The sequence below is a fragment of the Lepus europaeus genome, chromosome 8 (genome assembly GCF_033115175.1).
Source record: "Lepus europaeus isolate LE1 chromosome 8, mLepTim1.pri, whole genome shotgun sequence".
Classification (NCBI taxonomy): Eukaryota; Metazoa; Chordata; class Mammalia; order Lagomorpha; family Leporidae; genus Lepus; species Lepus europaeus.
In genome coordinates, this window is record NC_084834.1 from 28,256,350 (window position 1) to 28,272,840 (window position 16,491).

The window sequence follows — 16,491 nt, forward strand, 5'->3', positions numbered from 1 at the left end:
ATTGAACTGTAAACATCATGGTGCAGATAACTCTTCCATATGCTGATTCCTTATCAACTGAGTAAACTCTCAGGAGTGGAATAGCTGGGTCATATGGTAAATCAGTATTCAGATATCTGAGGAATCTTCATACTGTCTTCAATTGATTATACTAATTTACATCCCCACCAACAATGTATTAGGCTTCCTTTTTCTCTACTTCCTTGCCAATATTTATTATTTTTTGCTTTTTGTTGATAGCCATTCAACTGGGGTGAAGTGAAACCTTATTGTGGTTTTTCTTTGCATTTTCCCGATGGTTAGTGATCCTTAGCATCCCTTCATATGTCTGTTGGCCATTTATATTTTATCCTTTGAAAAATGCCTGTTCATAATCTTAGACCATTTCTTAACTGGATTGTTTTGTTGTTGCTGAGTTTCTTGAGCTTCTTAAATATTGTGGATAGTAATCCTTTATCAGATGTGTAGTTTGCAAATATTTTCTCCCATTCTGTCATCTATCTATTCACTTTGTTGAGTGTTTCTTTCACAGTTCAGACAATTCTTAGCTTGAGATAATCCCATTTGTCTATATTTGCTTTGTTGTCTGTGCTTCCATTGTCTCATCTGAGAAGTCCTTGTCTATGTCGATGTCTTACAAAGTTTTCCTCTAGTAATTTGATGGTTTCATGTCTTAGATTTAGATCCTTGATCCATTTTGAATTGATTTTACTGTAGGGTGTAAGATAGGGTTCTTTTCTCATACTTCTGCATGAGAAGATCCAATTTTCCCAACACTGTTTATTGAAGCAATGTAATTCTCCAGGCAGTATTTTAGTTCATTTGTCAAAGATTAGTTGGTTGTAGATGAGTGGATTATTTTCTGGGGTTTCTAATCTGTTCAATTGGTCCAAATGTTTATTTCTGTACCAGTACCAGGATGCTTTGATTTTAACTGTCCTGTAATATGTCTCTAAATCTGGTATTTTGATGCCTCTGGCTATGTTTGTGTCAGGATCCTTGTGTTTTCATATGAATCTTAACATCATTTTTTCTAGATGTAAGAAGAATATCATTGTTATTTTGATTCAGATCGCATTGAATCTGAAAATTGCTTTTGGTAGTACATTTTGATGATATTGATTCTTTTGGTTCATGAATGTGTAAAAATTTTCTATTTTTGCAACTTTTTCTATTTCTTTCCTTAACATTTTGTAATTTTCATCATAGAGATCTTTTACATCCATGATTAAACTTCTCCCAAGGCATTTAAATTTTTATAGCTCTCGTTAATTAGACTGGTCATGCAAGTTTTTCTCAGCCATAGCAGTTTGTACAAATGCTATTGATTTTTGTGTGTTGTTTTATATCCTGCCACTTAACCAAACTCTCTTATGAGTTTCAATAGTCTCTTGGTGGAGTCTTTTGGTTCCCCTATGTATAGGATCATGTCATCTGCTAATAGTGATAATTTGACTTCCTCCTTTCTTTACTGTATCCCTTTAATTTCTTTTTCTTGTCTAATGGCTCTGGCTAAAACTTTCAGAACTATATTGAATAGTAATAGTGAAGTGTGCATCTTTCTCTGGCTCTGAATCTTAGTGGTAATGCTTACAGCTTTTCCCAATTCAATATGATGCTGACTGTGGGTTTGACACCTATTGCCTTGATTGTATTGAGGTGTGTTCCTTCTATACCCAAATTGCTTACATCATGAAAAGATGTTTTATTTTATCAGATACTTTTTCTGCAGCTATTGAAGTAATCATATGGTTTTTACTCTTCAAATTGTTAATAGGATGTTTGTTGTTCATTGATTTGTGTTTGTTGAACCCTGCCTGCATCCCAGTTATAAATCTCACTTGTTCTGTGTGAATGTTCTTTTTGATGTATTGTTAACTAGTAATTTTTTAGTGTGTGTGTGTGTGTGTGTATGTTTAGATTTTCTCATCTATGTTCATCAGGGATATTGATCTATACATCTCTTTCTTTGTTGTGTCATTCTGGTTTTGTTATTAAGGTGATACAGACCTCATAAAATAGTATGGACTAACTCACTTCCTTTTAATTATTTTAAATAGTTTAAGAAGAATAAGGATAAGTTCTTCTTTAAATATTTGGTAGAATTCAGCAGTGAAGCCTTCTGATTCTGGGCTTTTCTTTATTAGGAGGGTCTTTATTACTGATTTAATCCATGTCTTGGTTATTAGTCTATTTAGGTTTTCTATTTTATTTGTGCAACAATTTTGGTAAATTGTAGTGGCCAGAAATATACCATTCCTTGTAGATTTTCCAATTTGTTAGCATATAGCTATTTGTAATAATTTCTAATGATTCTCTTGATTTCTGTATTATCCATTGTAACATCTCCCTTTTAATATCAGTTTACTTAATTTGAGTCTTCCAATTTTTTTTTTAAATCAGTTCTTTATTTCACTGATCTTTTGTGTGGTTTTGTTTTTAAATTTCAATTTTGTTTATTTCTTCTCTAATTTTAATTATTTCTTTTCTCCTACTACTTTTGGGTTTTGTTTGCTGTTGTTTATCTACGTCCTTGTGATGCATTGTTATATCATTTTTGATGCATTTCCAATTTCTTGATATAAGCAGTAATTGCTATAAACTTTCCTCTTAATATTGCTTTTGCTGTAACTCTGTAACTGTCATTTTCTTTCGTTTCCAGGATTTTTTTGATTTCCCCTTTGATTTCTTCTATGACCCATTGTTCATTCAGGAGCATGTTGTTCAGTCTCTGTATATTTACATATCTCCTAAAGTTTCTTAAGTTTCCAGTTTCCAGCTTCATACAATGTAGTCAGAAACGATACATGTTACTATTTCAATTTTTTAAAATTTTTGAGACAAGTTTTATGGCCTAGCATATGGTGTAACCTAGAGAAAGTTTTATGTACTGATGAATATATATTTATTAATTTTAAAGCTATTTTTCTTTTACAGTGAACAAATATCATGTATTTCAATTATTCATAGTGATACTTCCCACCCTACTCTCCCTCCTGTCCATGCTTCCACCCTCCCTTCTTCTTCTTATCTTATTCTTTCTTTTAATTTTTATTTCTTTTAATTTTACAATAATCTTTCAGTTTATCTTGTGCTCATAAAATTAATGCTACACTAAGTAAATGATTCAACAATCACTAAGAAGAGAAAAGCTCTGGGCTGGCACCGCGGCTCACTAGGCTAATCCTCTGCCTGCGGCGCCAGCACCTAAGGTTCTAGTCCCGGTCGGGGCGCCGGATTCTGTCCCGGTTGCCCCTCTTCCAGGCCAGCTCTCTGCTGTGGCCAGGGAGTGCAGTGGAGGATGGCCCAAGTCCTTGGGCCCTGCACCCCATGGGAGACCAGGATAAGCACCTGGCTCCTGCCATCAGATCAGCGTGGTGTGCTGGCCGCAGTGTGTGGGCCATGGCGGCCATTGGAGGGTGAACCAATGGCAAAAGAAAATCTTTCTCTCTGTCTCTCTGTCTCTCTCACTGTCCACTCTGCCTGTTAAAAAAAAAAAGAAAGAAAAGCTCTGTTCCCCAATAGTAGAGACATGGGCTGTAAGCATCATTGAAACTCAAAATATCAATTTGAGTCACATATTTTACATTTATTTGTACTCTATTAGTTACCACAGATCAGGGAAAAATATATTTTTTTTTGTCTTTTTGGGACTGGCTTATTTCACTAATACCATGCTTTTTGCCCCCCCCCTCCCTTTTTTTTCTCCAAAGACTGGATTTCATATTTTTTACATGACTAAGTAGTATTCCATACACACACACACACACACATACACACACACCATGTGTGTTATACACACTGCAATTTCGTTATGCATTCATAAATTGATAGACATCTGGGTTGATTCCATATCTTAGCTATTGTGTATGGACCTACAATAAATATGGGGGTACAAATAGCTCATTCATACAACTATTTTATTTCTTCTAGGTAAATTTCCAGGAGTCTGATGGATGGGTGATATTGTAAATCTATTTGCTTTCTGAGGTATCTCCATATGTTCTTCCACACTGGCTGTACTAGTTTACTTTCCCACCAACATTGGATCAGGGTACCTTTTACTTCACATCCTGGCCAGCATTTATTGTTTGTTGATTTCTGAGAGCCATGCTAACTGGGCTGAGGTGAAACCTCATTGTGTTTTTGATTTGCATTTCCCTGGTGGTTAGTAATCCTGAGCATTTCTTTTTCAAGAAATCTTTGCCTATGCCAATATCTTGCAGAATTCCCCCAATGTTCTTTAGTAATTTGGTGGTATTAGGTCATAGATTTAGCTGCTTTTTCTATTTTAGTATAAGTTGTAAGTTAGGGTTTTATTTCTTTCTTCTTCTTGAGAAGATCCAGTTTTCCCAACAGTATTTGTTGAAGAGACTGTCCATTGATTTTAGCTCCTTTGTCAAAATTTATTTGGTTGTAGATGTATGAATGGATTTCTGGAGTTTCTATTCTGTTCCACTAGTCTAGATGTCTAGTTTTGTGCCAGTACCAGGCTGTTTTGATTGTAACTGCCCTGTAGTATATTTTGAAATCCAGTATTCTGATGCTTCTGGCTTTCTTTTTTCTTGTTTAACATTGCTTTAGCCATTCAGCATCTTTTGTGTTTCTATATGACTTTTAACTTCATTTTTTGTAGGTCTAAGTAGAATGTCATTGGTATTTTGCTTGGGATTGCATTGATTCTGTAAGTTGTTTTGGGTAATGATATTGATTCATCATCTATAAACAAGGAAGATTTTTGCATTTTCTATGTCTTCTATTTCTTTAGTGTTTTGTAATTTTCATTGTAGAAATCTTTCCCCTTCTTGGTTAAATTTATTTCAGTGTCTTTAAATTTTTTTGTAGGTATTGTGAATGGAATTGATGTTTGAAGTTCTTTCTCAGTCAAGCAATTGTCTGCGTATACAATGAGTATTGATTTTTGTTTGTAAATTTTATATCCTGCAACTTTACCAAACTCTTATGAGTTCCAGTAGTCTCTTGGCAGAGTCTTTTGGTTTCCCTATATATAGAATCCTGTCATCTGAAAACAGGAATAATTTAATTTCCTCCTGTCTAATTTATACCTCTTTGATTTCTTTTTTCTGGTGTAATGGCTCTGGCTAAAAATTACTGGAGTACATTGAACAGCAATGGTGAAAGTCGGCATCCTTTTCTGGTTCTAAATCTTAGGGGAAATGCTTCCAACTTTTCTTCATTCAACATAATACTAACTGTTGTTTTGGCATAAATTGACTTGATTGCATTAAGGGATGTTTCTTCTCTACTCAATTTGCATTAGATTTTTTTTGTCATGAAAGGATACTGTATTTTATTGAATGCTTTCTCTGCATCTATTGAGATAATCATATAGTTTTTACTCTTCAATTTGCTAACGTGATGTAACACATTAATTTATTTGCATATGTTAAACCATTCCTGCAAATTTGGGATAAATCCTGCTTGGTTCTGATGAATGACCTTTCGATTAGCTAGTGCTTTGTTGAGGACTTTTGCATCCATGTTCATCAGCAATATTGTTCTGTAGTCCTTTCTGTTGTATCTTAATTAGGAATTAAGGTGAGGCTCGCCTCATAGTAGTTTGGAAGGGTTCCTTCCATTTCAATTGTTTTGGATAGTTTGAGAGGATTGGAATTAGCTCTTCTTCAAATGTTTGGTGGAATTCAGCAGTGAAGCCATCTGGTCCTGGACATCTCTTTGTTGTGAAAGTCTTTATTACTGATTGAATCTCCATCTTGGATATTGTTCTGTTTAGGTTTCTATGTCTTCATGACCCACTTTTAGTAGACTGTCTATGTCTAAGAATCTGTCCATTTCTTCCAGATTTTCCAATTTGTTGGCATATGGCTGTTAGTAGTAATTCCTGTTGATTCTTTTTATTTCTGTGCTATCCTTTGTTACATCTCCTTTTTCTTCTCTGAAATAATGATTTGAGTCTTCACCCTCGTTTTTGAGTACTTGAGCCAGTGTTTTATCAATTTTATTTTCTCTGAAAAAAACTTCTTCATTTCACTGATCATTTGATTTTTTTTTTGTTTCAGTTTTATTTCTTCTCTGATTTTAATTATGTCTTTTCTTCTAATAATTTGATATTTGGCTTGTTGTTGTTTTTCTATATCTGTGAGATACATTGATGATTCTTTTATTTGATGTCTTTCTAATTTTTTGATATGGTCACTAAATAAACTCCCTCTTACTACTGCTTTTGCTGTATCCCCATGAATTTTGATATGTTGTATTGTCATTTTCATTTGTGTCTAGGAGTTTTTAAATTTCTGTTTTGACTTTTGTTCATTCTTCATTTGTTGCATATTTTCTAGTGTTTTTTTTTTAAAAGTCGTTAATTTCCAGCTACACACCATTGTGGTCAGAGATAAGTTTTATGGCCTAGCATATGGTATATCCTAGAGAATGTTCCATGCACTGATGAAAAGAATGTGTATTCTACTGCTATGGGATGAAATGGCCTGCAGATATCAATTAGATGCATTTGGTCAATAGTGTTGATTAACTCTGTTGTTTCTTTATTTTTTGTCTATCTGACCTGTCCATTGATGAAAGTGGGGTGTAAAGGTCCCCCATTATTATTGTATTGAAGTTTAAGTCTTCCTAAATGGAGATGTTAATGCCTATTAACATTTGTTTTAAAGAGCCAGATGTCCAAGCATTGGGAGCATTTTGAATAGCATTTCAGCAATTTATAATGGTGTACTTTCCTATTTTATTTGTTTATTTATTTTTGCCTTATTAGAAGAAGTAGTGATGTCTAATGCACATTATCTTCTAACTTCAAATTTTAATTTTGAAATGTATATTTATTTTCCTTTGAAATACTAAAATTTTGAATAATTAAGACAGGGCAAGGTAGATATTTACTTTGTAAAAAATACATATTTAAGTTACATAGTTAAAAGTCAACATTTCAATAGTTATATTGCTTTGTGGCAGTATTAACTGGTCCTGAAATGTTTTATATTTTATTTCTAATTTTTTTCAAAAAATTTATTTCGTACTTCTAGCTAAAAATATCTATTTTTGTCCTACTTATGAAAACACTTTTAGGAAAAATTAAAAAGAACTCCATGCAAAATTCCTGTAGCAGTGAATAGGTCAAGACATATTCAACTATTTTCCCAAAGCTTTAAAAGAAAGCAAGATCTACACTGTAATGTTACTTAGATTTACCACCACCTAAAAGGCAAAACAATCTCACTGGCACTGAATGATTTTCAAATGCAGAGGTTTAGTTAAATGATCAAATAATTTTGAATTTATATTTTTAGAATATAAATATAAAAATATATAAATATAAATTTATTATGTATAAATTTCTAAATATAAATATAAATATAAAATATAAATATTTTTAAAGTATAAGGTTTTATAGGTATAAACCTTAATATATGCTTTACATTTCTTTTGTTTTAAAAGACTGTTGGATTTTTATTTTTGAAAGCCACTTCATAATCTTTATTTACTGTAGTAGCCAGTATATTAACCTGGCTTATCTCAGTCCTGATTGACCCTTTGATCTGAATTATCCCTCCATGAGAAAGTTATGTAAGGAGTACAAGGTATTTACACGATAGTAAGTATTGACAATAAGTTTTAGCTCTACAGTTGCCAGTAAACATATATTTATAAACATTCTTCTTTTGCGATAAACTAGAGTGAGGTTGTTACCAAAACCTGGGTGGAAGAATGAGAAGTTGAGTATAGAGAGCCTTTGAACAGATATTAGGTTAAGGAATGAACAGACTGTGCCTGCCATGGGGAATTCCCCCTCCCCCATACCACCTTCTGCGAAGCTAGGTACACTTGTTCTCTAGTAAAAGGGAACATTAACTAAATTTCTTAAAAAGTAATGAAAGAGAACAAACTGTAAAAAGGCAGCCAAAAAAAGGCAACATCTGTTACTGAACATGTCTCACTTGACTTCCTTTTAATGTTCTTAGGAATAAATTTATGAACTAGGGAAGGTTTAGTACTAATTAGCTTGTTTTCATCAAACAAAATGCACCAGTCACGGATGTTGAATATGAATGAAAAGTTTAATAGTAATAATAAGTAGACATTGGAAGTACTGGTAACCAGGTTATGGCCACAGGCTTTGGATATTATTGTGGTTTTTAATATTGTGTTGATTTAGACTTGCTATAATTTTCTTTTTTAAATGATCAGAAAATATGTTAAGAGAGCCATCTGTTTATCAAATAATAGATGGATTAGATGAAAGGCTTTTTCTTCATTTACACACGTTTAGACTAATGAGATATTAGGATGATGTGTAAAAGAAAAACAGAATTACTCAAAGTTTTGCAGTATAAGCAGTTGCAGTAGTAGTAGTTACAGCTTTTAGTGGTTATCCAGATCCAGAACCTTTATTTGAAACTATTGGATGCAGAAATATTTAGGAAATAAGATTTTGAAGTTTAGAAGTCTAAGATAAGTAGGCTGTTATCATCCAGTAAAGCATGGGAATATTCTCACTAAGTGAGAGACTGAGGCCACTTTAGACCTTGTGTTGGTTGTTTCAGGTTAGGTCTTGCCACCAAAAGTCAGGTGAGTTAAGTTTTGTCATATGTGTTATGAAAAATGTGTTGTTTCATTGCTTCTCGGCCTTTTGGCTAAGATCAAGTGGAAAATGTGTTGTTTTACAGAGCTATTTTCATTCAGAGTCTCTGATAAAAAAATGTAGACTTGGGCTGGTGCCGCGTCTCACTTGGCTAATCCTCTGACTGTGGCGCCCGCACACCGGGTTCTAGTCCTGGTCGGGGCGCCGGATTCTGTCCCAGTTGCTCCTCTTGCAGTCCAACTCTATGCTGTGGCCCAGGAAGGCAGTGGAGGATGGCCCAAGTCCTTGGGCCCTGCACCCGCGTGGGAGACAAGGAGGAAGCACCTGGCTCCTGGCTTTGGAGCGGTGCAGTGCACCGGCCATAGTGGCCATTTGGGGGGTGAACCAACAGAAAAGGAAGACCTTTCTCTCTCTCTCTCTCTCTTTCTCTCTCTCTCTCTCATTGTCTAACTCTGCCTATCAAAAAAAAAAAATTAATTGTAGACTTGGATCGGCAGTAGTAGTTATAAAGGAGGATGAGGAAGCAAAGGAAATAAGGACACGTATCCACACATACACACAGTTCAGAGGCTTTGGAAAGCACAGACACCACATGATATTCTTCGGAAGAGGAAAAGAGGACACATGCTAATTTAAATGTGTTTTATGGATCTTGTAATTTGTATTTTCTACGTTGACCAAATGATTTATAGAAACCTTAATCTTTTCATTTAGAAATAGAATTCCTTTCCATTCCTTTTGTTGGCATCAGTGACCATTCTCTTTTTGTCAGGCATTCCTCTTGGTTTCTGCTTTTTTTCTAACAGCCTCCAGTACTCACTAGGAAACCTTTTAGAATGTAGGAAAGGGGTGTTGCAATTATCAGCCAGAAGAACCAAATCCATCCCAGGGACACAACCCCAAACTTTGAGTCTGAAGAGCTCCCTCTAATCAGGAATAGTTCACACGTGAGAGAGTTGGTGGTGGGAATCTGGAGGCACCATGCCTTTGTTCTGTTAGGAGATTGTCAGACAATAGAGAGTGTGTCAGTGAGGAGAGCTTGCTTTAGGATAGAACTCCAGTCGTCCTTTATTCATTTCCATTCTGATTCCTATTTTATTCTTGAACTAAACACACAGGATAACAGTTAATTTCAAATTATTTGAGGCCTTTGCATTCTTCGTTATGTGTTCTTTCGATACATGTTACCATATATTTATGATCATTGCATAAAGGATTTTGAAATTTGCACTGTATCATGTTAAAATAATTTTATAGATTATGCTTGTGAGATATATAGGAAACTCAGCTGAGACATAAATGAGGAGACAATCAACCTTAATTATTATAACAATACTTTAAAGCCTCATTTTTTACAAATACTTCTGAACATCTTTTTGTATTGATTAATTTGTTTTCTTACTGTAAATAGCAGTAACATTCCATTTGAAGTTATAATTCATTTTTGGTTATTTTGGCAATGGAACAATGATTTAATAGGATGTAGTACACTGTATTTGTAGTTAAGTTTTTGTGAACATTCCTAATTTCCTTAGAATAAATTCTTGGCAGTAGAATTGTTGGTGTACTCCTCTCCCCTTTTTCTACTTTGTCTTTTATTGTATATTGTTAAGTTTCTCTCTAAAGAAATGTTGGTTTTGGAGTTTTAAAAATTTGTATTTATTTATATTCATTTTATTTGAATTGCAGAGAGCCAGAGAGTAAGATGTTTCACCTGCTGGTTCACTCCCTAAAAGCCTCAATAGCCAGGGCTGGACCAGGCCAAAGCCAAGTTCTCAGAAATCAGTGTGGCCGGTGTTGTGGCTCAATAGGCTAATCCTCTGCCTCCGGCACCAGCACACCAGGCTCTAGTCCCGGTTGGGGCGCCGGATTCTGTCCTGGTTGCCCCTCTTCCAGTCCAGCCCTCTGCTGTGGCCCAGGAGTGCAGTGGAGGATGGCCCAAGACCTTGGGCCCTGAACCTGCATGGGAGACCAGGATAAGCACCTGGCTCCTGCCTTTGGATCAGCGCGGTGCGTCGGCCGCAGCGTGTGGGCCGCAGTGGCCATTGGAGGGTGAACCAACGGTAAAGGAAGACCTTTTTCTCTGTCTCTCTCTCTCTCTCACTGTCCACTCCGCCTGTCAAAACAAAAACAAAATAATAAAAAGAAATCAGTGTATCTCACTTAAGCATTATTCACTGCCTCTCAGAAAGTGCATCACATGAAATGTGATCAGAAGTAGAGTAGCTCTGACTTGAAACAGACATTCTGATATGGAATGCAGGTGTTCCAAGCAGTGATTTAACCACTGCACCAAACATCCATCCTGGTTTTGGATCTTTGGCATAAATTTTCACTGCTTTTTTATCCCAAAACAAAAGCAAACACACAGAAACAATAAATAAAGCATTACTCAACTAAAATAGATAATCATATGAAAGGGCTTTGTGTTGTATGACTAAGTTGTAGTAGGGGCTTAATTAATTACAGCTATTCTGAACATTAAGAAATTGTTAAGGATTCATTAATATCCTTTCATGAAGAATTTGATATCTTATACAAGATGTACAATATGAAATATATAAATTAAGACATCAGAAGTTGTGGAAAGAGTAGAAAAAATGAAGTAAAGGTTTAGGTGAGTATATAGATTCATAATCTGGTGTACTACATGATTGTAATAAATAGACCACAAATGTAGTTGTACACATTTTAGCAGCTAATAAAAAATAATGAGTATTCACTTATTTTAGACTGTTTCCATAAAATAAAAGCAAGCCAGAAAACTCTACCATGTAGGTTATTATGAAGACAGTACTGTGATATAAATGTGGTCAATAATGTACTCAAAATATCTTTCATAACATATAGTAACCTGTGGGGAATCCCACAGGAATCTCATAAGAGTCACAGATCACTGCTTACCTGAAAAGGAGATGAACTGTGGAAACACAGTAAAACATTGAGTTAAGAAGTACCACTAGCCACAAAATAAAAGTAAAGTGGAGTTATAAGTCAGGAGCTGAGGCAATGCCTAACGGCTGTTAGGGACACACTTCTAATCATACCAAGCAGACATCTCTGGTCAGTCTGATAACAGCGTGCTATGGACAGTACCCTCCTACCCATGCTGACTGGACAGTTCAAACATAAGCAAGGAGGAACCAGCATTGATTGGACAAGTTGGAGGATGGCAAGCTGGAGAACTGCCGAAAATGAGGATAAAAAGGGAGCCCTTGCGCCACTCTCCATCCTCTCGGGGATCATGGCCCGGTGTGTATGAACCTCTGGGTCTCCACACATCTGGAGCTGAAGAGGCAGCCCGCTACTCTGCACGGAGCAGGTAGCAGCACAAGCTGACAACGGACAAAGGGCCCAGTGTGTGTGAACCTCTGGATCTCCACACATCCGGAGCTGAAGTGGCAGCCCGCTACTCTGCACGGAGCAGGTAGCAGCACAAGCCGACCTGCAGAGCTGTCCCTGAGCTGTAACCCCACTGTCTGTGTGAGTGTGTGTGTGTGTGCGTGGCCTAGTGTGAGCTAACCTCTGGATCTCCTCGCATTTGGAGTCGAAGAGCCAGCCTGCTAGCTTTTGCTACGTGGCACAAGGCGACGACAGGATCAAGAGGCCAGTGGAGCTGACCAGCCAAGATGCCATCTCACTGCCTTGCCTGGAGTCCTTAATCAGCCTGCTGCCAGACCTGACCCTAAAGCCGGACCAGGCCTCTCAGCAGGGGACCTCTCCAACTTCTCCCCTGGCCGTCCGCCTGGGAACTTTGAGCCTACTGCCCAGAGTGACAGCCTTCCCACAACTTCCTGCCTGTAAGTGACTGATCCGAGATCCGTCTCTGCCGAGACGTGGAGCTCTGGATCTTGAACACTGACACTGTTTTTCATGACCGTGATACGAGCCTTGAAAACGCAGCTTTTACAAATAGTGTTAATCATGTGTATTGATGGTGATATTAGTGATATTGATAAGTGTGTTAAGTAATTATGTAAGTTAGGTGATTAAGCTAAGTAGCTAAGCTAAGTAGTTAAGTCATGATTAAGTAGTGATGTTAAGTTTATTACGTGTATTTAATAGTATAGATTGATAAGTATATTGATACTGATAAGTGTACTGACCTCAATGAGCATTCTGATGAGTAATGTGATATAAAAACCCCTGGTGTGTCCCCGGTGTGTGAATAATAAATTGGAAAAGACAGTCTTGTGTCCTGGTGTTCCTTTTTCCCCTGTGACTGACAAGTCGTACGTCGCACTTGCTACTGTCGAGCTGCGTGACAGTAGGCGCTCGCGACATAATGTACTAAATATTGACGCTCATTTTAACCATAAAGCCAAACCACAGTTTGGTAAAAGCACTTTGACGTGGTCGGAGAGTGTGGGTGTGAGGCTTATTGTTGTGGAGGTGGTGTGGAAATGGTATCATCCCAGTGTCAGTCTTCTTCTGGCTTAACTTAAATCAGAGATAGATCTTAGGGTGTGTGGAGGAGTGGGAGGATATTTCATTGGACCTTTCTTCTCCATGTGTGTCCATGAGTTAACAACATTTTGGAATTTGTTAGAAATGTAGAATCACAGTCCCCACACCAGATGTATTGGGTCCCAAGATCTACAGTGATTTATAAGCACATTTAAGTTAAAGAAGCACTGTTTTAGGTAATTCCCCAGGATATTGTTCCTTCTAAATGAGTTTTTGATAAGTAGTGATAATGCAGACAGGTAATTTTCTTTTTCTTGCACCTGGAAGTACAGATATTCTATGATGAATTTATCATGTAGTAGGACAGGGATGTGTTTTCTTTTGAATATTGAGGAGGAATATTATAACCAATTAAAGGTAGCAGAAACACATTCTCAGACAATGAAATAGAACAACAATGCTTTGCAATTGCCAGGTATTTTGTTAATAGAGCTTTCACCAAAATGGATTAATCTGAACAGTTTTAATAAACTGGTATGTCCATCCAAGTACAAGCCTGAATATCTAGGTATTAGATCCATAAGTAATTTTTAAAAACATTTACATTTGAGAATCACGGTTTTCTATAATTTTCCCATCAGAGTTCTCCAAATAAGGAATGATAGTGAAGTTGTGATTAGGAGGTTGGGGCAAGTTGTGGTTGGCAGACTTTGACCCCACTGTATTTGGCATTTTTAAATTTCATTACAATTAAGTTCCAGTGATTCCCTACAAAATCACTTCATTTTCTAAATGAAGTAGAAGTGGAAAACAAAAAATCACAGCTTTCAAGACAATGTACAATCTGAGATAATTTAATCTCTGTTACTGTCTTTTATTGCTCTATTGTCTTCATAGATTAAAACCTTACCATTTGAGTCTCCAATTTCATCTTCTGAATAGACTAATGTATTGAGTTTGCATCCGAGCTTTCACCCAACTTATCTAATCAAGTTTAGTTAAGATATTAAACTTCTCAGTTTCCTTAGGAAAACGGAGGAATGCAATGTGTACTGTGCAGATCTTAAGGAATGTTTTTACCATATTCTTACAAAATGTTCTATCGTGTCATGTATTAATCATATAAAAGGGTATTTATGCAAATATGTGTACATATATACACTCATATATAAAAGAATAATTCTGAAAAGAAAACCCTCATTGCATAAGCAATACAACCCTGTATATCTTTTCTTTCCTTTCATATCCTAAGGAAACTGATTTCATTAATTTTGTTTTCTTGATTTCCTTACAATTATTAATGATTAGTTTATTTGTTTGAAAGGGAGAGTTACAGAGAGGCAGAGGGATAGGGAGAGAGAGAGAGATCTTCCATCTGTTTTTTTTTTTTTAAGTTGGTTAGCATATTTTTTCCTTTTATTTATTTATTTTTTACTAGTTTGGCACTAATATTCTTTTAACAAATTGTTAATGTATATGTTTTAACACACACATGTAACTTAAAGCATCTTTACTCTCTTCCTGTCCCATACAGAAATTTTAGGTTACTGGCCTAGAGCCAAGGCCATGAATAGCATGTGCTTTCACTCATATCCTTCGCTTTTTCTCTTTATTTTCAGGGCAATTTTTAAATATTTTATTTTTAAATTTATTATGTATTTTATTTAATTGAAAGGCAGAGAGATAGGAGCTCTTTCATCTCTCTGTTCATTTCTCAAGTGCCTGAACAACTTTGGCTGGACCAGACCAAAGCCAGGAACTAGAAATTCAGTCTAGTTTTCCCATGTGGGTGGCAGGAACCTAACACTTGTTGCCTCCCAGGATGCACGTGGGTATGAAACTGGAGTTGAGGCAGAGCTGGGACTCTGTTAAAGGATTCGGGCTTCCCAAGTGGCGGGTGTCTTAACCAGGGCAATTTTTAAATCCTAGTTTATACTCCAACAGGATTGCTGTTGCAGAACCTACATTTTGTGAGGAGTGTTTTTGGAACCATCTCTCTTACTCACAATTGCGGGTCTTGTGCAGCTCATTAAAATCCAGACCTTAGGCTGTCAGGAATTGCTATATAATCCCTAAGGCAAAGACAAGCTCCAGAATTTATAAAATAGGAAATTCAACATTTCTGTTGTTTTTGACTAGAGTGGAACTCTATTACGTTCCCATCAGCTCAGCCATACATTATAAATATTTTTTATAACATCATTTTATTGTGTTGTGATTTTTTAATTCTAATCATATTCCTGGACATAGCAATTACCTTATGTATTTTTACAAGCAGATTTTACAGGGACTTCTTTTAGGATTCAAATTTCCCATTTATTGCCCTCCTGTTCAGCCTTTACATTGCTTTTTAAACAGTAAACCTCATTTAAATACTTACATATAAGGGCCAGCGCTGTGGCACAGTGAGTTAACTCACTGGCCTGAAACGCCAGCATCTCACATGGGCGTAGGTTCGAGACCTGGCTGCTCCACTTTTGATCCAGCTCTCTGCTATGGCCTGGGAAAGCAGTAGAAGATGGCCAAAGTGCTTGGGCCCCTGAACCCATGTGGGAGACCTGGAAGAAGCTCCTGGCTCCTGGCTTTGGATCTGCACAGCTCTGACTATTGTGGCCAATTGGGAAGTGAACCATCGGATGGAAGACCTCTCTTTCTCTTTCTGTGTGTAACTCTGCCTTTCAAATAAATAAATAAATCTTAAAAAAATAAATACTTACATATAAAAGAATAACTCCTTTAGTTTTGACTTTTTATGGAGACTAAAAATTTTTTCTAGTGGGAGGTAAATGAGGAGCTTGCATTTTGCAGGGTCATCTCTCTCTGATTTGAAAGTCAAATGGCTTTTTGAGGCTGACTGTTATCTTCGGAATACTTGTTCCTCTGTAAAGAGTTGTGGGAGTACTGCACTTTAATGTACTTCCCAAGGTAGGGGCTGCTGTGGCTCCATAAGATTATTTTGGGAACTTAGGGACTACTTGTAACCATTGCTACTTCTGGGTGGGGGGTGATTATATGGCTTCAGAATCCTCCTTTGATTTGTGTGCATCTTGGAAGTGCTCAAATTCAATAATGCAAAGAGACTGACGAGTGGAACAGAGATGTTTGGTGCCTTCTGGTTCTGTGTATGCCCAAGGAGTTGATGCTTTTCTGTGGAAAGCATTTCACGCTAGAAGCAGAATGTAAGGAAGCGGTGCCCTGCTGTTTCACAGAAGGTGCTAGTGACAGGCCTGACTTCTGCAGGGCAAACACTCCTATTACTAGTCCAGCCTGGCAGAACCATCTTTTCGGCTTACATTACATGTTTTAATGTGTCATTTGTAATTTTCTATGTACATACTATTAATGATTTTTTTTCACAGTTACCTATTTTTAAACAAACCTTTCATTTTACCAAGAATGATGTGTATATTTTCTCCTAGAAGGTTCACATGTCTGTTTGAAACTATGAATATTTCTTATTACTTAGAAAAAACCCTTTAAATGCATTTGTGGATAATTGGGGTATAATA

At 36.4% G+C, this 16,491-nt stretch overlaps 1 protein-coding gene across 1 annotated transcript in view; it reads left to right on the plus strand.

Annotated features, from left to right (window-relative positions):
• IQCM (IQ motif containing M) overlaps positions 1–16,491 on the plus strand; it is a 431,659-nt gene that overhangs the window by 137,382 nt on the left and 277,786 nt on the right. The window contains 2 exon segments of the mRNA XM_062198888.1: positions 12,123–12,347; positions 12,806–12,994. Coding sequence (XP_062054872.1) covers positions 12,123–12,347; positions 12,806–12,994 — 414 coding nt within the window.